The 23,730-nt window shown below is 41.3% G+C and overlaps 1 protein-coding gene across 1 annotated transcript in view; it reads left to right on the forward strand.

Moving 5' to 3' along the window:
• Nucleotides 1-19,494, forward strand: part of calb2a (calbindin 2a) — a 66,277-nt gene extending 46,783 nt beyond the window's left edge. Inside the window, 6 exon segments of the mRNA XM_034177270.1 lie at nucleotides 5,486-5,563; nucleotides 9,555-9,610; nucleotides 9,708-9,747; nucleotides 9,831-9,884; nucleotides 17,287-17,358; nucleotides 18,110-19,494. Coding sequence (XP_034033161.1) covers nucleotides 5,486-5,563; nucleotides 9,555-9,610; nucleotides 9,708-9,747; nucleotides 9,831-9,884; nucleotides 17,287-17,358; nucleotides 18,110-18,226 — 417 coding nt within the window. The 3' untranslated portion in view covers nucleotides 18,227-19,494.
• Nucleotides 19,495-23,730: the final 4,236 nt, after the last annotated feature.

Consider the following 23,730-nt stretch of genomic DNA (forward strand, 5'->3'; position numbering starts at 1 on the left):
TGTGTGGCATGCACTCAAGAATGCTGCATAAGGATTTCGAATGCAGCTCGCATTTGCCCGACTGTAGTTCAAATGTCCATTCGGGCTAATATGTGTTCTAGTGTGATGGAGAGGTGCATGCAGGCATGATCGAGAATTTCGGCTAGGATTCGACGTGCTCGAACAATTCGGACATCCCCTGAGACACTCTCCAAATACTTCGAATGACCATACGAAGATTACGACTGCAGTCAGATTGCGGTACGGCTGCACTCTGACCGCCGTTCGATTGTTTTCCAACATGAGAGCAACACGGGTGTAGAGTGCATGTGCTCTGGCCACACAAATGTGCCCACTGCTGTATGAGGAGTTCAAATGCAGCTCAAATTTGCCCGAGTGTGGCTCATATTCTCATTCATATGGCATTCAGGCTCATTTGTACTCATTCGTGGGGTATTAAACGTGTCCACTCCATTAAAGCAGATATAGCAGCCTGGTGTCATTATTGAATAGACTACAAACATCATTGGCAGAGAAATATGTATTTGTTAACTTATAAAATATAAAAGTATGGCAGAGATCATGTATGATGATTCCCAGACATGGTGCAAATAAGAACCCAGAGTTCCACTGGAACACAAAGTAGAATATGGACAAAACATCCAGTCACATTCATGTCTCTGACAGATACAGTGTTTTTCAGAGTTTAAGTTGTTTTTTTTTTTACTAGTTTGGGAAGCCCTGTGAGGAATACTCTGGTGTGACTTATATATTATAATGACTATTTATAATTGGACTTTCACAGGAATCATAGCACTAAACAAAATAAACTAATAATAAAAGAATAAATGCCAATAATAGCAAGAAATCTACAACAAGCACAAAAATCCGAAATTAAAGAGCTGATAATATAGAAAAAAATGTGACTTATATATGAATTTTACAATTTAAAGTGTCCACTTCACCTAACCTGCATGTCTTCGGAAGTGGGAGGGAGCCAGAGCACCTGGAGAGAACCCACGCAACCACACGGAGAACATGCAACCACCCTCCTTCTCATATTGGAATTATTTCTCCACTGAATGCAATCTTTTCTTTCTTTTATTCTTTTATTTAAGAAGATGGAGCTAATTTTTGGATCGGCCTTAAATCATAGAAAAAAGGTAAATGTTCCACACTCTGTTAAGCAAAATACTGTGTGTGTTGTTTTAGGTCTGAATTCCTGCAACCTTGCAAGCTGTACATGGAGTCTAAAACTGAAAGAAGTAAATCATTAATTAACACTGTATTCTGACATCAGATCTAAGAATTTTAGAAATGTGTGCTTTCTCATCTTTGCTGTGCAAGGTCTCTAAAGGTCTCTAATTTCAAGGACCTCTACCAATACTGGAAGCTTCAATATCTGCCAAGACCAATCAGATACTTTTTCCCCAGGTCTTAAAACATTTGGTAATAAATATGTTTGTCTGGATGTGCTTTGCAAATCCAGCCATTGAATGTAAAACAAATATTCTACTCCCCTAAAAGAAAATACAACTCAAATGTGCAGCAGAAGACTTGGAATGGGTTTGGTGTTGATTTTTACTTCTGATACCTGATCCAGTAATTCTGGCCAACATCGGACCAATTAACCTGATCACACGCCAAAAATGTGATGGAGTCATGGAAAGTGATTTAATATAGTAGTTGTAGTTACATCACAAAACTGAGTAGATGTTCGTGATGGTGTCACGAAAATATTTTTTGATGGTATCACAAAATTTGGGGTGACACGGGGGGGGGGGGGGGGGGTATGGTTAAAAATAGTGATTGAAAGTTGACCTCACAAAAATGTAATATTTTGTGATGGTATCACAAAGAGAGAAAAAAAGCACATCCAAGATATCAGCTCGGCGCAGCCTTATTTTATATGGGGTGGAAATCTCCAGCACTGCATTGAGGGTGATTCTTTAACTACGGGCACTATTGGCCTTGTAAATGTAATTTCCACCACACCATTGCCTTACAATATAAAGCGCCTTGGGGCAACTGTTTGTTGTGATTTGGCGCTATATACATGTGCTCTGATGTCACTGTTTATCTCCATAGAAACTACCCAAACAATCTTTCATACAAACTGTTTAGGGACATTACAGTGTTGTGTTGGAAATTACGGCAGTAGTGTGGGACAACTACATTTTGTTTAAAAAAATCACAACAGTTGTATGACATTGAATACCCCAATTATGTTTTGATTATTTTACTGATATTTTATTCAGAGATATTTTAAAACATTAGAAAAAACGTTTCTTTACCATTCATTTTTATCATTGAAGATCAAAAGTCTGGGTGTGGGACAAGCACAAAACTGCAATATTTGCATATAATGATGCTGAAAAAAGGTGAAAAAGTCATCATAGACTACTAGAACAAATTTCTTAACACACTTTCATTGTAAAGATAACTATAAAAGTGTGAAATGTCCCCTTTTTTCTGTATTTCATACAATATGATCAAAGGACATAATAAGTGCCCATAGTCTAAGAATCACCCATGAATGTTTATATTAATCCACTCAGCCAATTTTCATTCACCGTATGAAATGTCGTGGAACCAAAAGCAGAGATATGCAGTGTTTAGAATCAGACAGAAGGTGTAGAAACTGCACAATTAAGTTAGTTTTCAAAAGCTCACTGAAATATTTTCTTCTTCCAAACTCACTGATTTTTTTTCCCCAGAAGTACTTGCATTGTGTATCTTTGAGAAGTGATTGAAACTCTTGTCACATGTTTAAAAATACTGACATCACCTTCTTACAAAATTCCTTTAATTTTATGTTCTGTCTTGATCCAATATTCCGTATGACCTTTATTTAGGCCCCTCCACACATAGCACAAATGAGGCCGAATGGTGCACGAAGGAGGATTTCATGACAGTGCAAATATGAACTGCACTCCAACGTCTCATTCAGCAGTCTCACAGCAGTCAGCACATCCATTCAGCCACAGCACATGCACACCACAATCACCTCATGCTCGTGCTGGAAACCCAATCGAATGCCGGTCGAAATGCAGCTGTACCGCTATCTGACTGCAGATGCAACATTCGTACGGCAAGTCAAATGCAAGTCTCACCATTTGGACTGCAGTTGAGGAGGTGTACAAAATGTTGGGCCATGTCAAATCCTGGCCAAATATCCTGACCGAGCCAGCCTTCACACTACAGGCCGAATGAGGGTGAATGACGGCCGAATGGCCATCCAGCCCACATGTGGCCAAAGTCGACATGCAATCCAAAGACCTCCAACAGCAGTCACAGTGCACTCACAACAGCCAGGCCCATTCATGCGGTCAGCCCGAATATAGTGCACATGACACCATAGTCGAGGTGCAGTCGAGGTGGCAAAAGCTTGAAAGGCAGTGGGAGAGCAGTGCGACTGCTGTCCAAGGCAGTGCACACATCTGGACAGGCTGTTATGTCCATAATGTCCATAATTTAACAGATACAGTGTCATCCCCTCCCGTGGGTTACATAATGTATGTGAGACATTATGATCATCACAGCTGTAACACAACATGCAAGTGCACACGGCGTGCTGCTGGCCCATGGTGAGTCGATGTGTGTCACAGGCCCAGTGTGCTGCCACACAACACATCTGACTGGGATGTGATACCTGGAATACAGTTATCATGACATATACAGCATAGGCAGAAATTAAAAGCAAAAACCTATCTGTGGAACGCCTCCAGGTGCATGTCACAGCGCTGGGCGAACACAAACCACACAGCAGCCTGTGCTGCACCGTGAACATGGCCCACTGTGTGTCACGGCACGTACTACACAATCGCAATGTCCACACAGTCTGTCCATCATGTGGAGCATTAACTGACAGCCAGGACACGTGTGTACCACAGTGTGGCCAGCTCACTGGCCCTACAGCCTGGAGATGGGAATGCTATGAGCTCATCCATGTGATTGCTTTGCTGGTCTGGACAGAGGGGCGTGTCGCTGGCCGCTGGACAGCTGATATCCTGGAGCCTGAGGGAGAACAAGTGAAAAAAGGTGCACCATAGGAAACAAAGAAAAGACAGAGAGGGGGTGAAAAACAGAGTAAAATGAAAAACAAAGAGAAGAGAGAGAGAGAGAGAGAGAGAGAGGGCGAGAGCGTGCATGCGTGTTTGGGTGGGTCGCGGCTGCTGTGTGATGCTTTGATAACAGTTACAGAATCTGCTTTACCTGAACCCTAGATGCCTTTGTCTTTGATACACTATATGGACTGATGTATGTGAACTATGGGATGACTGTGTGTGATGCACCATGAACTGATTTACTGGCAATAATGGCTGTGGGTGTGCATGTCGTGACGTGATGTCCATATTGACACGATCACATCCACTAAAGTTATACATTCGTCAGGGGACCCTGGCTGACATGTAATCACGTCATGGGTTGGTTGTCATTCGGAATCTGGCAGGGAGAGTGCAGACCATGCTGTGCCATACCCCATACACTGACTTCCAGAGAGGGGGGGAAAGAGAGAGAGAGGGTGCGCATGCAGTGGGGGGGGGGACATCCAACCCATGTACTGGCATGTAATGTGGGACACGGCACAAGCGGGCTACAGTGCTCGTCCTGGCACACCCATCCCCTGTTGTCCACCCAGACTTTGGGTGGCACGTATGGCATTGGGGGTAAATTCTGCATATTCCTGCTGCATTCTGATGGCATTGTGGTGTTTCGTGCTGTGTTCCTTTTTATTTTGTTTGTATTTCTTCCTGTTTTGTACTGTGTTCCAGGCACAGGCTACCTGGATTCTGGAGCTGCTGCACACCAAATGTGTGTGAATCATTCAGGGCGGCTTCAACACACACATTCTGGGTATTCGGACAGCAATTGTACAGCAGTTGTACATGGCTGGGCGACTGTCTGTCCCTCCTGACTGCATCTAGACCTTTTCAACTTTTGCCCATTCGTCCCTGATTCATGCTATGTGTGAAGGGGCCTTTAAACATGTTGATTATGTGGAGCAGCAGGAGGACCATTTCCCGACTTGAAATCCATAAGTTATTAGGATGCAAATTCATGAATGTTTTAAAAAGAAATCAAAGGTTTATCTCTGTTAAATGTAATATGTGAGTTTGATTTTTAAAAGGTGTTTTTGTTTGCTATTATTTTGGCTTTATTACTTCCAGATTTGTTGAAATTATAATTTATCTTCAATAGACTTGTCTGCTGAAATGAATGGTTTCATTCTGATATACCTTGTGCTAAAGAGCTGCATAAAACATGATTAATTATTATCTTATTATTATTATTATTATTATTGTTGTTCTTTGAGCATTGCATTGTAAGAATTGTGAGCAGAGAAGATTAAAATCTTTCACCGAGCTGTTCTTCAACTGTGTTTTCCTGTCATAAACTGTGAGACTGTATTAATGAGTTGATATTTTACAGCAGATCAAATGCTTTTAAAGCAGCCAGAACTCTGCTTCCTGTTTGTTTTTAATCTAATTTGGTCTGTTGTCAGGGGTTCCTCTCAGACCTGCTGCAGAAGGCCAACAGACGCTATGATGAGCAGAAGCTGCAGGAGTACACACAGACCATTGTGAGTCTCACTGAATCAGCACATCGACACACGGCCTCAGGCTTTAACACGCACACGCACACATGCACACACACACAGCAACAACTGAGGGCAGGGACACAACTGAAGTTGATTTTTGGCTGTCAGTCTGTCTTGCTGTCACCAAAAGTTAACTTCTCTAATGAATAAATAAACAGTTGAGACCTTGCTGCACATTAGAGACTCTTTTGTTGCCATCTAGTGGGTGATGTGAACATTTCAGGGTTTCCGTACATTTCCTTCTTGAAACTCAAAATACAGCAAAAAGAAAAACAGGCATTTCTAAATGTCAGAAATGCATGGCTTTATTTTTATTTTTTGGCACTCAAAGCTTTATCCTCACAGTAATCATGTGTAAAAAAAAATCAGTTTTGACAGTTTTATGGTTCTTGAGTTTTATAACTCTGTCTCTTTACAAGAACAGCTTACAGTTGTGAGTAATAACAATGATGTTTAAAATTTGTTTTCCATCACTACAGTCGAACACCCTCTTATTCTGAAACTTTGTAATTTTTTTGTTTGAAGTCAGTTTAAGTTTGCTTGCATTCAAACTGTGTGTTTTTCATGGATTCCATAATCATGGAAACACCCCTGAAAGCAGCAGAAGATAAGCAGAACATCTTTTAAAGAGATATCAGACCTTGAGCACATCACAGAGCCCTGGTTCCCAACCTGGGGTCCGAGACCCCTCCTCCTACTTAAGGGGCTGCCAAAGGTCACAGCGGGTGCCTGAGGTTATCAAAATTAAAAGTTAATAAAACTTGTCTGACAATCAAAAGCTGACAATCAAAGCTAATTAAAAAGATCATTTTCTTTGGATGAACCAAACAGAATTAAAAGGAGGAAACCCTTAAAATTTTTTTCAAGACATTGAAATAAATGGCAGTAATGTAGATAACGTGAGGAGGTAATTATTTTTGTTGTAACAGTGTGCGGCTGAATGATCGCAGCCCATCATGTCCTGCTGATCACCTTTCACGCTTCCACACATGTGAAACATCTGTTTTTACCACCTGACATAATTTGATGCACTATGTCCCTTAACATTAAAGGGACAAACTAAAAATGAAATGTGTTTCTTATGTTTGCTTCAGAGCGTTGATGGACATGTCTAACAATTACAGGAGGGAAAAAAATGGAATATCAAAATTTTGAAAATATGAAGTCATAATGGTAAATAAACAAATACAAAAATGAATAAAACTGGAATATGTTGACAATATCACTGTAGTGTAAATTATTAATTTACACTTCTTGAGTGTTGATGTTGAGATGTTTGTCCATCAAAGATCGGTGCTGAACACGGGTGGGGGGGGGGGGGGGGGGGGGCGTAAACAATGTCATCAGGTCACATGTGGGAACACGCGTTGCTGCCATGTGTCATCTCTCAGTTCTCTTGAATTCTTTTGTTAACGACAGGGGAGATCCAAAGGGGGTGTCGTGGGGGGGCATACCCCCCCCCTTCATGGACCAGAAAAATTTTAATTTCTGCCCAGTGCTGTTTCTGAACCCTATATTCAATAACAAGTGACTCAGATGGATACATTCATACCAGACCACCATTCAGCGAGGTGTAGCAAAGGTGTTCACTTTTGTAGCCACAGACATTTCAAATGTTCTCCGTTCATTATCATAACATCACATTCAAGACTGTACAATAGAAATTCAAATTAAAAAAACAAAAACAAAAAAAAAACAGATTATAAAGTTTCTTTTATTGATGGTATATTTTGTGGTAAAATGAGGGAATAACCATGTTGCGTCTGATGATTTGCAGACGCTCGAGCTGGTTTTACAGTTTTACATGGAATCTTGGAGTCATTTTTGATCAGGATATGTCATTCAAAGCGCATATTAAACAAATATGTAGGACTGCTTTTTTGCATTTACGCAATATCTCTAAAATCAGAAAGGTCTTGTCTCAGAGTGATGCTGAAAAACTAATTCATGCATTTATTTCCTCTAGGCTGGACTATTGTAATTCATTATTATCAGGTTGTCCTAAAAGTTCCCTAAAAAGCCTTCAGTTAATTCAAAATGCTGCAGCTAGAGTACTAACGGGGACTAGAAGGAGAGAGCATATCTCACCCATATTGGCCTCTCTTCATTGGCTTCCTGTTAATTCTAGAATAGAATTTAAAATTCTTCTTCTTACTTATAAGGTTTTGAATAATCAGGTCCCATCTTATCTTAGGGACCTCGTAGTACCATATCACCCCAATAGAGCGCTTCGCTCTCAGACTGCAGGCTTAGTTGTAGTTCCTAGGGTTTGTAAGAGTAGAATGGGAGGCAGAGCTTTCAGCTTTCAGGCTCCTCTCCTGTGGAACCAGCTCCCAATTCAGATCAGGGAGACAGACACCCTCTCTACTTTTAAGATTAGGCTTAAAACTTTCCTTTTTGCTAAAGCTTATAGTTAGGGCTGGATCAGGTGACCCTGAACCATCCCTTAGTTATGCTGCTATAGACGTAGACTGCTGGGGGGTTCCCATGATGCACTGAGTGTTTCTTTCTCTTTTTGCTCTGTATGCACCACTCTGCATTTAATCATTAGTGATCGATCTCTGCTCCCCTCCACAGCATGTCTTTTTCCCGGTTCTCTCCCTCAGCCCCAACCAGTCCCAGCAGAAGACTGCCCCTCCCTGAGCCTGGTTCTGCTGGAGGTTTCTTCCTGTTAAAAGGGAGTTTTTCCTTCCCACTGTAGCCAAGTGCTTGCTCACAGGGGGTCGTTTTGACCGTTGGGGTTTTACATAATTATTGTATGGCCTTGCCTTACAATATAAAGTGCCTTGGGGCAACTGTTTGTTGTGATTTGGCGCTATATAAAAAAAAATTGATTGAATTGATTGATTAGACACAAGGGGGCTATTCCCATTCTAATCCAATTCCATCATTTGCACATTTTATTTTTATGTAGGTAATTCGGTCAGCAAGGTTTACAGTTAGCAACAGCATCTTAGCGTCGCTCCACCAAAGGTCAGGGCGCGGGGTAATCCAATTGTGACACGCTAATTCTGTATTAGAATCCACATCAGTACTTTTATATGGTACCTTAAATTCACCCATTTCGGCATCGTTGTCCCAACCCCACTTTCTGTCACTTTCAGCTGAAAGCATCACAGTGCACGCAGCCAGGGCGTGGAATAGTAGATCCAAAAGTGAAATGGTCCAGTATTTTGCAACTGTACACCCGATATTATATGGTCTGAAATCTCACACGATTAACCAATCAGATTTGCCGAAAAAAATGTTATTGGATTAGAATATATGTCAAAATGCAGGAAATTGCACTTAAAAATTCTAAAAAAAAATTGGGGGGGGGCTGTCTGGGTGGGATGCTCCCCACAAACACACTGGGTATGAATCATGCCTTACTCATTTGCAAATCTATGCCCCCCCCCCCCACCCTCCTTTTACAATATCCTGGATCTGCCCCTGGTAAAAGGATTTTGTCAGAAATTGATGCATGCATTTATTGCACTTCCGTTAAGCAACCATACTACACAAAACAATTAAAGGAAAAATTAGCATTTGGATTTTTGGCAACTTAATCTGTATTAATTAAAAAAAATTACGTACCAGTTTTGGATGAAATATTTGAGTTTTTTTTTTTTTTTCAAAATTCATCTTATTTTAATACAATAGCCAACAGATGTTATCAAATAGTTTATGGTGGTTACAAATAATAATCATCATCATTTTAAAAAAATCATGTTTTGATTAATATAGAATGTTGAGTAGTAGCTTTGAGGAGGAATGATACAGGGTACATAGAGAGACGGATGCTGAGGATGCAGCTGTCAGGCAGTTTGAGGTTTATGGATGTACAGATGGAGAACACAGATATATGAGAAGATGATCAGAAAATTATTGTGGATATTTGATTTAAAAAAAAAAACTACACTACAAAGCACCTTTTTCATTTTGGGGTCGAGTCCCCTCCTGCCTCATGTCTGTCCTCTGTTCCACTTTGCAGCTGAAGATGTTTGATCTGAATGGAGATGGAAAACTGGGCCTGTCAGAGATGGCCAGGTTTTATTCAGCCCTCCTTATTACATCACTGCATAAATATTAAAAACAAATTTAGATAACGTAATGTGCTCACTGATGAAGTGTTGGTCTTTGACAGGCTCCTCCCTGTTCAGGAGAATTTCTTACTCAAAATACAGGTAGACAAGCGTTGATGACGAATTTTGTTTTATGTTATTTGGGAATTTGAAGCCTTGTTTTGAGCCAATTGTTCTTTTTTCAGGGTGTCAAGCTGACCACTGAGCAGTTCAACGAAATCTTCATGTACTACGACAAGGTTTGTGCTATTTTACTCACTGGCTACATCTTGTCACATGACCACATGACTCAAACGTTTAAAAAGAGACAAAAGTCACAGTTCCTTTTGTCCATAAACCTTCCTCGTCGAGTTTTTTTTGTGTGTATATTATTAAAATATACAAAATACACTCTGTAGACTAAAATAGTCTCTGCAGTGAGTGCATGTGGTCCCATTTCATACAGTGTTAAATAAACTCTCACAGTGTTAAATGAATAATATGTTATTAAATCAACTCTATGACAGTGTTAAATGAAGTTGTTCAACTCTAGTGTAGTTTCATTTATGCAACGCTATGTTGGAGTGATGTTACAATATCAGAGTTGAATTAACACTCACTGTCACTGCAGAGTCAATCTTCAGCTGTAATTCTGCAAAACTGACTCTGCACTGAGTGCACATGGTTCCAGTCCATACAGTGTCAAATCAACTCTCATAGCGTAACATTAAGTTGATCAACTCTAAGCGTTCATTTACATTCGACTATGAAAGAGCTATTTAGACAGGGGTGGTGGCCAAGTGGTTAATGCGCTTGGTTTCAGTGCAGAAGGTTCCGGGTTCAAATCCCTGCCACATTTTAGAACGGGACCATGTGCACTCAGAGTAAATTCTGCAGAGTTAAATGGGCTCTTAAGTGAACGCTCATGGTCCCCCTCCAAACAGTGTTAAATAAACCCAATAACAGTGTTAAATCAAGTTGATCAACTCTAATAGAGTTCATTTATACTACGATAAGATGAACTCAATTGACACCTTTTTGAATGGGACCAAGTGCACTCATTACAGAGTAAAATCTGTGGAGTTAAATGGGCTTTGTAGTGAACACTCATGGTCCCTCTCCAAACAGTGTTAAATAAACCCATTAACAGTGTTAAATCAAGTTGATTTGTACTTTGACTAGTTGCATCAGATACAAATGTTAAACACACTCATTCAGTCAGAGGATTTGCTCTAAGTTCAAGTCAGAGATGTTTTCTTTCTTGTATTGTGGTGATGTCATACGATGGTCCTGGTTCTGGTTCTGGATTCTAACACCCTTCTGAACCAAAATAAAGCTGCAAGAACTATTTTCTGAATGGAGATGTTTTGTGAGGAGAAGAAGCTGAAAGTACTTTTACCTGATTTCTCAGAGTGACTCATCACTTGTTTTTAGTTTCTGTTTTCAAAAACCTTGAATATGCAAAGTGGTCTCTGCTGCACAGGGACATGATGTTTGGTCGGAACACCTGTGAGCAGCTCAGAGTGCTGAAGCAGCCTCTCACATAATGCTCACAATATCCAGATGTGCAGGTCGGTAAAGCGAACGCTGGTGACGCCCGGCAGGAGGCGAGGAAGAGGAGCGTGCAGAATGTTACAGTTCTGATCAGTCGTATTCATTTAGGGCCCCTTCACACATACTACGATTTAAGTACAAATGTGGGCGAGTCATGGCGGAACAGCTCATATGAGCGAACCATGAAAACATCGAGCCGATGGCCAGGCGTGCACGATCCTGGTGCAGTGGTGTCGTGCACGCGACAGTGTTATGCACATCCAGCTCGACAGTGATTGTCTGCTGACTGTTGTCGTGTTAATAGTACGAATGACCACAAATTTTCTAAGTGCCATACGAGCGGTGTTGGATGTTCATGTGTCAGCTGGAATTTGGCCAACACCTGCTGCGAGAGGGTGTGCGCAAATAGTTGTAGCAACAGGTGTACGAGGCATTCAAGGCAGCTACAATTTTACACGTATTGCATACAATTCCTGCTTTATGCGCACTTCGACCAAATTCGCACCATATGTGAAGGAGTCCTTGGATCAGTTTTAGGGAACAGACGCTTTCTGTGGCTGGAAGAAGCCAGACTGACCTTTGAGGACACAAAATCCTAATTTTCATGCAGCATTATTAACTACAGGGTTTTTTTGTTACATTTTTGCACACGAGTGCGCAACATCTTCATCACTCTACAGATAAACGGTGTCATTCTGGAGCTACTCACCGTTAAAAAGCCGGCGCAGACCAAGTGCTTGATTTTGATTTCTGTTGCACACCAGACTGTGTGTGCACAACTGCTGTGTTGCTGAATTGCTGCAAATCACATGCATGTATTCTTGCATGCATGCGTGTGCATGTGTATGAGGTTGAATTGTTGCCATGCTGCAGCTCACGTGCATGTATACTTGTATGCATGCGTGCGCATGTGTAGGAAGGCTACATTGTTGCCGTGCTGCAGCTCACGTGCATGTATACTTGTATGCATGCGTGCGCATATGTAGGAAGGCTACATTGTTGCCGTGCTGCAGCTCACGTGCATGTATACTTGTATGCATGCGTGCGCATGTGTAGGAAGGCTACATTGTTGCCGTGCTGCAGCTCACGTGCATGTATACTTGCATGCGTGCATGCATGCGTTCATACTGCCACTGTCCTGCTGCAGCCAGCCTCATCTTTCTCCATCAGGTTTGTCTTTGATATTGTTGTTCAATAAGAGATTATTAGTCAACAATTAATCTTGACAATAAATGAATGCGGTAAAATCTAAGTAGTGAAACTCCAAATTAATGTTAATTTGTAAAAACAAAGACACTGTAGAACTACGACTTGAAAATATGGCATTTACACATTAATTAAGAATTAAGACAGTGTTTGTGGCTGGACTGGAGTCCTTCAGTGAAGGCAGCGCCACCTGCTGGTTCCTGCTTGATCTCTTGCCCTCAGTGAAACAATCTCTGTAAAAGTGCCCTGTCTGTGTTTTTGATCTCCACGCAGAATGATCTGAATTATCCCAGTAGTTGGGTACTAGCTCAGCGTTGTTCCAAACCTATTTTTAGATCTGCTGTGGTTACCCCAGAGTGTAGCGATGTGAAATCAGATTAAAATGCGTTTCTGCTAGTTTGGCTAGTAGATAGCGTCATGAGGAAGACATCCGGTGCTCATTTGCAACCGATATGTCAGGCAGTCAGAGGTCACCAACCCTGTTCCTGGAGAGCAGCTGCCCTGCCCTGTTTTCTAACTGTCTCTGTTCTACTCCCAGTTAATTCTATCAGGTGCTCTCCAGGAACAGTGTTGGTGACCCCTGTGATATGTCATTTGGTTACATATGAGAGAAGAAGAAAATCAAAAACAGGGACCATGTGCTGGTGCAGCACATTGTTGCCTCCACGAGGTTACAGACTTGGGAAACAGGAGCAGCCAAAAGAATTGTCTCCTTTGAGAGTTTGAGTTTTCAGAACATCTCTTTGGAAGACATGCAAGAAGATGCACTTCCTGTGAACATCAGTCTGACGTGCTGCTTGTCCTACTGTGACTGTGTTTAGTCTGAGTGTTACAGATAGTTTTAATGAGATTTGCAACATGCGTTTCTGTAGATGTTTAAAGCACAGTTGAAGCATGGAAAAAAACCCAGCATCTCCAAAATCAGAGTTTTAAGGCCAGTGTGCACCAGTCTGCAAAAGTAATGAAGGTAGCATTTTTGTTATGTTTATGGAAATCTGTGCATTTTCTAATCCAGTGGCTTCACATTTCCATAAATGCACATGGCATGCAATAACTGCAAATTAACTGGTCTGAAAAGAAGGAAACTGTTTCATGTAGGAAGTTATTGTGCAGTAAGTCATCTGGGAAGGACGAAGCGACGGGATCAAGAGCTCATATGACAGATTCACACAAAGAACACAACAGTTGTCCCAGAAAACCAGAAATTGTCCATCGCGCACCTTGAGAATTTACAATATTTCAAAATGCGAAGCCACTGGATCGATTTTCCTTTAAGTCATTATTTTAAACTGCATTTTTCTCCATTTAAAAAAAAATGGAGATCCTGGTATTCACATCGGAAACCTTGAGTTTCCTCCACATTCTGATAGTACGCAATGAGGCTTTGGAACATTTGTTACCTTGCAACAGTGTTGCATTTGTGTTACACTGGAGTAACAATTCCAATCTGAAGTGATTTCTGTGTAGGTTGTTGAATTTCAGTTGTCCAGGTGGTTTCCATAGTAGAGAAGCTTGAATCTTCGACTGGACTGGGTTGCTTGACGCGAGGACGTTTTGCTTCAAATCGCAGAAGCTTCCTCAGCTAAAATTCTTGCTCTGGTGGTCTGACTTCTGTCTTACCCTTGTAGAGAAGAACAAACAGAAGCCACAAAAGCTGGAGTTTTAAACCTAACCAGACCCCTCCTACTGAGAGGCAGACTGCTGTTGGCTAGTGACTAAACAATTGCTTTAATTAGCACCTATTGTGCTCTTGTTAGCACCCTCCTAATGACAGGGTAGCTGTCCCTCCTAATGATGGGACTGATGCCTCTCCTGATGACGTGAATGACTCATTACCATGAACAAAAGACTGAAACTGCTTTGATCTGAGTACCCCATTGTAAACAGGGGACAAACCATGTCTCAGACCCCCTCCCCGGTTAAGGCTGGGTTTCAACTGTTTCACATAGAATGCCTCCTTGACCACTCTCTCAAACCATTTCTTCTCTCTGGCTAAGATTTTAACTTCCTTGTCCTCAAACGTGTGGTTAGTGTCTTTAAGGTGGAGATGAACCGCAGACTGAGGTCCACTGGTGACCTCTCTGCGGTGCTGGTATAGCCTTTTGTGTAACAGTTGCTTCGTCTCACCTATGTAGTGTTCGTTACAGTTTTCCTGGCATCTGATAGAATACACCACATTGCAAAGTAGTCACAGTTACAAACAGAGCAATTTTAGCTGAGGAAGCTTCTGCGATTTGAAGCGAAACGTCCTTGCGTCAAGCAACCCCATCCAGTCGAAGATTCAAGCTTCTCTACAATCTGAAGTGATGTTTCCTTAATATTTCAATGTCATTTGATGGTCAGTGTTTTGACCTGCAGTCCCGTGGAGGGATCAGGGCTCTGTTGTTGTCATTTTTTCAGTCTAATTGAATATATCAGCATGCAGACAGCAAACAGTCCAAACAGAGCAATCCCTAACTGGCGTGCACGGGGGGTTGTGTGCACAGTCATGTCATGAGTCAGACTAAAGTCTTGTGCTCCATCAAGCCTGGTTGCTGAGGGAAGAGCTGAACGTTCTATTATAGATGGCGGTCCATTCATGTAGACGGCGTGCATGTGGAGAGTGAGCGTTTGTGTGTGTAATTAGCTCCATCATTTCGCCCCTGCAGCTGACACACAGGCAGCTGATGTCACTGGTGCTGAGAGATAGCGAGGAAGCAAAGTGCGCCCAGTCAGCTGAAGGCTAACGCGGCTCCAGGTGGCAAAACCACAAAACTGTGCGAAGCTGCAACAGTGTCTGAAATGTACGATGGCAGAGCAATGACACAGACTGACTGATGTGAGCGCAGAAACCTGCAGAGTTCAGGCCCCGAAAAGGAAAATGAAGAGAACCAACGACTGGGGACACTTCAGTGGAGATTCTTAAACATCAAAGAGAATTAAAAAGAAAAATGCTGGAACAGAGAGTCTGTTTGCAGATTGCTTTTTTGTTAAACAGTTTGCACTTTCAAGCCGTGAACTCAAAATATCGCTGTGAATCGAGCTAATTACTCAGGAAAATGGCTCCATTATACTGAGCTGTGAATGGAAATCGTTTACTTTTTAATTGTCCTTCATTTATTTCTTCTCTTTGAAAGAGTCCCAGATAAAGACCACGATCCAAGCGATCAATATTTTCTTCGACTCAGCCATCAGTCTATTCTCAGCCAGATAATTCCTACATGTACTTGTAAGAGTACTATTTCAATACTTCTCAGGACTATATTAGCCTATTTTTACTTTATAAAAGTACAAAAAAGTATAAAAAAAACTTTTCATGTTTCATTATGGGGTGTTGTGAGTAGAATTTTGAGGGAAAAAAAGTATTTACTGTATTTTGGAATAAGGCAGTAACATAAAATGTGGAAAACGCGAAGCACTGTGAAAACTTTGTGGATACACTGGATGGGGAGGTGATGGTCTAGTGGTTAAGCGTTGGGCTTGAGTCCAAAGGCTCCTCTGTTCAAAACCCAGCCAGTCCGGAAACTTGCCAAGGGCCCTTGGGCAAGGTCCTTAATCCCTGAGTTGCTCTCAGTGTGTAGTGAGCGCCTTGTATGGCACCACCCTGACGTGTGTTTGTGTGAATGGGTGAATGTGAGGCATAAAGTAAAGCACTTTAAGTATAATTACACTTTCCTGTGTCGTGTCAGTGCAAGTTAAGTATGTGAAGGGTGAGTGAAAGGTTTTGAGCTCAACCAAGAAGAAACCACACCTGAATTAATATAATGCTTTATTTTTCATGCAAGTCCTTTTTTCCAGTGTCACTGCAGTTATTCCGTTCTCATAGAAGGTTTTGAAGAACCTGGAGAACCACATCCTACTTTTTCTGTGTCAGGTTCAAAACTTTTCAGTTATCCCTCATACTTAATTTTTTTTTGGTGTACTTGTCAGTAAAAGTATACATTAAGTATGATTTGTAATTAGATGAATTGGAAACTTAAAAAATAATAAATTGTTCAGGTCTCCTTGTAAAGGAGATCTCAATCTCAACGGGACTAACCCAGTTAAATTAAGATTTTAAAGTATATATTTGATAAGTACACCATGTAAATAATGTTCCTTGTCTCCACAGTCAAACTGATCCTTAAACACTGGTGTCAACACAGTCTCAGCAGCCTTCAAGCGAGTTCGCAAAAAAAGGTTTTGAAAACAAAAAGCTGAAGGTTACTCTGTGTCTGCACTGTGGGGTGGACACATGAAAGATTCCTCACGTTTGGAGTCCTTCTGCATCCAATGGCTTCAGAAAACTCTGCGCCTGTCTGGTTCCGATCCACATGCTGGATCACCGCCTACCTCTGCAGTACCTCTGCAGGAAGCTCAGTGAGGCAGAACAGGCTGGAACAGGAACCCCACCCATCGGAACCTCTGACACATGACGGATCAGACTGGCAGGTCGCCTGCACCCTCAGACCTTCCTACACAGAGAGACTGAAATGCACGTCCACCGACTCCAACCGACCGCCAGCGTTACCAAACATCAGGGCTACCTCGCCTGATTTGTGGGAGGGTGTGTGACTCATGCATTGGTCTCCATGGCAACATGAAGTGGCTCCAACCATCTGATCTGGTGAACCTTCTCCACACTTCCTCCAGAGTAACAATCATCATCATCACTGTCATCAACACAACGGACCACTAACAGAGAGACTCCAGGCTGCTGCTGCTGTTAGGATACTAAAGGTTACACCACTGACCTCCCCTTTTTTCTCAGTGAATTCTCCCACCTAGTGGTAGGAAGTGGTTTAAGCATTTGGATTATGGTGCTGTCAATAATTCTCAAACTGAGTCTGTATATTGCTCAAAGTATGGAGGGAAACTGGGAGACCCGTTTGGGGTTTTGTTTTGTTTCATAGATTAAAAACGTTTTGCGTTTCTTTCTTTCAGGATAGGAACGGGTACATCGATGAGCAGGAGTTGGGACCTCTGCTCCAAGAACTTTATCAAACAAACAAGAAGGTGAGATGATGTCTGTATCAGTCTTAGAGTCAGTCAAAACCATGTTTCTTTCTTTCTTTCAAACATATGTACATTGAATCGTAGCGCATTAAGAGGCTTGGGCACATTTCTGACAGAAACAACTCTGTTGTCTGCACGAACCCACAGTGCTCTGGACAAACGTTGATAAGGTTTCCATTCAGAAATGGCACATTTTTGCAGTACAGTACAGTGATCGTGACTTTGACCTCTCTCAAAATCAGTAGGCTGGCTGGGATCGCCGTGTCTAACACACATACCACGTTCAGTGCCAACCAGACAGCTAGGAACGAAGTTATTGCACTCACAAGATTTTTGAAAAGTACACTCCGGAGAGCTTGACCTTTGACTTTTTGATCAATAGCCTTCTTGGAGTTACTATATGCAGTTCATATACCAAGTTTGGTGACAATCGGACCAGTACGACTGAAGTTACTTTGCTCCCAAGTGAAATGTCACATGACTGACTGACCGAGTGATCTACTGACTCGTGCACGCAGTGACATCTAACTTCCTGGCTGCACCGTGGAGATAAAAATAATAATCGTCTGTACAATTAACTAGAATAACAGATACATTTTGTGAACACTGGGATGATTTATTGATGTTACCCTTTCAAAATAAAGGTATTTTATTGTGAAACATTCAGCAGAATGGAGGAGCCCACCTCTTTTTATTGATTTTAAAATTGATTCTTGTCTCCTGGATTCTGGTTTCTCATTGTCATGCTCAGGACATGGACCAGGAGAAGCTGACAGCGTACATGCAGAGCATCATGGCGCTGTCCGACGGCGGGAAGCTCTACAGCAGCGAGCTGAAGATGGTCCTGTGCAGGGAGCAGGTGGCGTGATTCTACTTCCTGTCTTGCTACATATCCTGATTTTATCTGCTTGTCCTGACCTGCTGATCCACAACTCCCCACCCACCCCAAGTCCATGAATGCCAGCTGCCTGGCAAAATATACCAGGTGCATGTGTCCCCCTTTAATGTTAGCACATCAGAACGAACAATACGTGCACCATCAGCACAAAAACACTCGTCTGCTTTCAGCATCTAGTTTTTACAAAACTGGCATCTCAACCGCAACCCTGATCATCCACCTGAGACCTCCAGCCTTCTGATCAAATCCATAGGTCACACCCCCGAAATCTACACCCACCATGTTGGCTAATGCGCAAATCGTTGGCGGCCATATTGCAAGGGACTTCTTTGTGTTACAAATTAAGACAAAGAATAGAGAAAACTAACAAAAATGTCATTTCAAAACAATTCACAACTGAATTTAATTAAATAGTTTATTCATAAGTGCATTTGATTAAATTACATTCCAATGTGTCATTCACAGTTAGAATTTTCCAAAAAAACAACAATAACAAAACCCCCTGTATCTTCCCCCATTTGAAATGCATAGAAAATTTAAGAAATCTGTTTTGAAAATTGACTTTATGTGCAGTTTGTACTTTTGGTAAACAGGTTACATCAGCAAACACAAAAAAATAAGTTTGCAGAGGATGAAAATAATTATTGATCTACCAAAGATACAAATAGATATGTTTAAATATTTAAAAGCTTAATCTACTCTAAAGCAAAACCTACTCATAAATAGGCCACAGGCCATCCAACACCTTTTAACACTTAATTTCCATTATTTCGGTGGGTTTTGTTCAACACACTGTTGCACAATTCTATGGTTTGTTGCTGCGGTTTGTCCCTCACAAGATGGTGGCACAGTTCACGTGCCAATTTGCCGACTTGGTGCCTCTAATTTATAGAAAAATCTATGATCCCAGTCCCTGCCGCTCAAAAACCCAAAACCCTCATTTCAAAGCAATGATAGCACCCAACCTTTGACCTTAATCCATCCCTTCTCTCTGTAAATTTCACATTAGCTACTATATTATACATATATATAGTCAAACAGAAGTGCAGGTAACTGTGTTAAACGTATCTAATTTAATGACTGATGGAACAGATATTCTTGGTTTTTCTATCTCTATTTGTGCTTCCTTCTTGTTCCACTAAATGTCTGCAGCATTGCCATGAAACCATTTGATTTACAATGTTTGTTTTTGGCTGATACTATCAATTAAAATATTAATAAAACATCTTAAAATAAAATCCTCATATTGCATGAATGTGATTTTCATTAGCCGCTAGTGGCCGCGTCTCAATGAGTCCTTTTACTGTCTGGACAGAGTGTTTGCGGTCTGATAATATTCTGCGCGTCAGAATGGTGCAGCGTGGCCTCGTTCCCGGAACGCTGCACTTCCAACTTCTTGTTTATATGCAGACAGTTTGCATTGTGACTGGGACTAAACCATCAAAGATTTTCTTCTGTTAACATTTCCTGCACCTGCAAAATGTCAGTAAACACAAAATGCAATTTTAGAAAATGTCACAGCTACAGGAAAATAATCAACTGACATTTAAAAAAGTAGTAAAAACAGTTTTCACAGTCTTGCACTTTTTCCTTCTGGTGTCCTGGAACGAAGACTGTCTGTTGTACTGACAAATAGCAATTATGTTGAAGTCTTCTGCAGCTTTGAAAGCAGCAAAATGAAATGAGCGATGCTGCTGATTCTGCACGTTGATGCAAACTGAGTTTCTGGATAAGATGAATGAAATGAGGCAGAACAACTGTAGTTCTCTCCATCCCAAATGAACTGATGCATCTTTAGAAAAAAGATGAAGCCAACACCAGCCTGAGTTATAATTTGTCACATCATGAAGAAATTAACAAATACTTCAGTTATTCCCAACAATCTGAAGCAGATAAGCAGAAAAAGTCAAAGGAAATTTCTATTCATTTAGTTCAATTTATAAGAATGTTGGAGTTTAGCTCTTCTTTCTATCCAAAACTGTCATCCCCAATCTGTCATGGGTTAGTTCATGAGCCAAGTAGGTTTGATGAAACATTTACAATCCAGCCTCAGTACAACATGGACAACACAAAATGTATGGTGGCCATCCCAGGGGTCAACATTTAAAAATATGCCAAGCATATTGAAACATATACTACATGATTTGTGTGATCATAAAGATTCCAAAAAGACATAGTTTGAACAATCTATGACTAAATGCTATGGAAATAAGGGATAAAAACAGCAAAAAATGGTGACAGTTAATTTCAGTTTGTGGAGGATCAATAAAGGTGCTCCAATTTTGGTAAAAAGTGATACAAATTACTGGTTGAGTTAATAGGGTTCTAAAAATGCATAGTTTGACCATCTGTTATGCTTAGTTATCAAATTACAGGGTAATATCATAGAATCCAATGTACATCGACCTTGTTTGACCCTTATTTTGGAAACAAAACATTCAACACAGTCAGAAGTATTCTGTTTATTAATCCTATGAGTTAACCAATAATTTGCACCACTTTTTACCGTATTGCAGCAACTTTAACTTTTTACATTTAGCCAGATAGCTCAAACTATACCATTCTGGAGTCTCTATGATCAGACAAATAATGTGGTATACGTTTCAATATCATTGGAGCATTTTTCTATTTTGACCCCTGTGTAATTCTTCACTGACCCCTACCTTCCTACAGTTACCGCCCTGGATGGCCACCATACATTTAGTGTAGGTCATAGTACACAGAGGCTGGATTGCAGCTGATTACATCCACGTTGTCTACTGGTTCATGGAGTGACTAATCCCAGTGAATAAATCCACTCTAATTATCTGAAAGTAATGAAAGGTGCATTTTGTAATTAAGTGTAAAATAGTGAATGCAACTTTTACTTTTCAGCCTGACTGCATTATTTTCAACTGACAATACAGAAACAAAATACAGTGGTTTTCAGCTGTATCCTGAAGAAAGGAAAAAGGAAGAAGGATGCTTTCCGTGTTCCTGCTCCTCATGAGACAACAAACCACAGGATGTGATATAAAATGTTTGGAATGGAGTTGACATGCTGTTAAACCCGCCTTAATAACACAACTCGCAGACGACTTCCGTCTGATGGCACAGCTGCTGCAGAACCACATCAATTAATCACCAACATTCAATATTTATAAAACATGCATCACCGCAAAAGAAGAGTGCACACGACCAAAACTGTATACTGCAAAGTTGTCAGTGTTAAATTAACACTACGGGTGTTAATGTGTCAGCATTAAAGGTAACACTAGAAAAGTGTTTGCCACTAACACTGTTAATGTGTCAGTGTTCAATGTAACTCCAGAAAAATGTTTGACACTATGAGTGTTAAATTAATGTGTCAGTGTTCAATGTAACTCTAGAAAGGTGTTTCACACTAAGTGTTAAATTAATGTTTCATTGTTCAATGTAACTCCAGAAAAGTGGTTGCCACTAAGTGTTAAATTAATAATGTCAGTGTTAAAAGTAAAGTTAGAAAAGTATGAATGTGACACTATGAGTGTTAATTAGTGTTAACACTGAGTGTTAAGTTAATGGTGTTCATGTTAAGGTTAACACTTGAAAAAGTGTTAATTTAGCACTTAAAAGAGTGGCCATATCTAAACACTTTCTACTGTAGTGTTAATTTAACAATGGCAAATTTTGCTGCATAATAATTTAATGAGGAAGGACTCCAAGAGATTAAAAAAACGAAAGAAAAAAAAACTACTTTAGCTTGTCCCGTTTTTTCTCGGGGTCACCACAGCAGATCCAGCTCTGGTACATGCGAGTGAATCCTATTGATGGACCACAAGCTCTAAATCAAGTTCTTTAAGGTCCTCTGATGGATCTCATGAGAGTTTACAACTCCCCCTGGACGGGACACCAGTCCGCCACAGGTTTCTTTCCCAGCCATGAGAGCTGGGTTTGACTTGGATGATGCAGATGAAGCATCTTGTCCAAATACACAGACAGGAAGTAAGACCAAGAACTGAACCCAGGCCTCCTTATTCCACTAAACTGCAAAATCCAGTAATCTCGTTATCAAAAAACAAAAACAGAAGTCAAGTCAGAACCAGTTTAGTACAAAATCAGGAAACAAGATAAACAAAGACAAAAATCCAAAAAACACATGCACGTAAAAACAGGTAACCAAGGATATCACAAACACGTGGACTAGACACAAAGTGTTGGGTACCATCAGACGATAAATACCAGAGACCCGAAGTCTCTGGAGGAGAACTGGAGGGACAGGAGAGGAGTTTAGGATGGATACAGGAACATTTCCAACTCTGCAGGAGACACATTGAAAAACAAAAAATGAAGACAAGAGGGAGACTAGTGAGGGAAGCCACCAAGACATCTCCAAAGGGGTTACAGGCTTCTGTGGCTGTAGTTGGAGAAATTGTACAAAATGCAACTTTTCTATGCTGCATCAGCAGTTATCCAGCTGGAACAGAGGAGGTTTTACATTTCAACTGCAGTTTGCCAGAAGGCACATGGGAGACTCGAGCCTGGATTTGATGAGTTTTGTTGAAGGTCTTCTCAGTTGTCCTCCACAATGAAGCTGCTGGAGCTGATCATGCAGTTAAAGGGTAAAGTGTGGAGGCAGATCCAGGTCCAGGGGAGACCACCCTGCCAGATGACTGACATAAGAAGACATTTAATTAGTGCTCAGCAGCCCGGAGATGACTCAGCTGTTGTCATCATGTTCTCAAATGGTGGACAGCACCTTGCAAAACCCCTGATGGAAGCACGTGCTGCTGTGGGAGAAGAATTTCATTCAACACACCATTATATAACAAAAAAATAAATCAGCAGCGAGGTCGCAGCGAGGAGGCACTTCTAATTAAATTGTTCTGCTGAAGATGCAGGATGTGAGAGACTGAACAACTGCAGCTATCCGAGAGGCTTTTGATGGCGTTAATCATCTAAAACAAAAGAAGCCTCAGCTCCACGTGACCGAGCTGAGACTGAACCTGTGTGGACATCTGTCCGACAGAAGAAGCACCACAGAAGGCGAGAAGCATCTCCAATCTCCGAGAGCAGGCTCTAAGTGGGGCCTTCTGCTGCCATCTGGGAGCAGATTAGAGCTTTACACTCAGCCTGTCGCCAAGCACATGCAGAAGGTCCTTCAGCAATCAATCTGCTCCACGGCCAAACAGAACAAAACTCACTTCAGCCCACTGAGAGAGTGAGCAGGCCGCATGGGGCCTTTAGAGACCAAGATAAGTCAGAAACACTATTCTTTAGGGGGTGGGGGTGTGCATGCACACTTCGAGGGGGGGCAATGAGTCTCCCAGATATAAGCTGAAGGTTTCAAAGGAAAACACTGGGAATCATTGACCAAAACAACTGTGAGAAGGTCCAGGAAGAACTTATACAATCCATTATACAAAGAGCCATACTTGCACCACCTTCTTCCGTGTGTGTGTGTGTGTGTGTGTGTGTGTGTGTGTGTGTGTGTGTGTGTGTGTGTGTGTGTGTGT

This window comes from Thalassophryne amazonica, chromosome 8, assembly GCF_902500255.1.
Source record: "Thalassophryne amazonica chromosome 8, fThaAma1.1, whole genome shotgun sequence".
Taxonomy (NCBI): Eukaryota; Metazoa; Chordata; class Actinopteri; order Batrachoidiformes; family Batrachoididae; genus Thalassophryne; species Thalassophryne amazonica.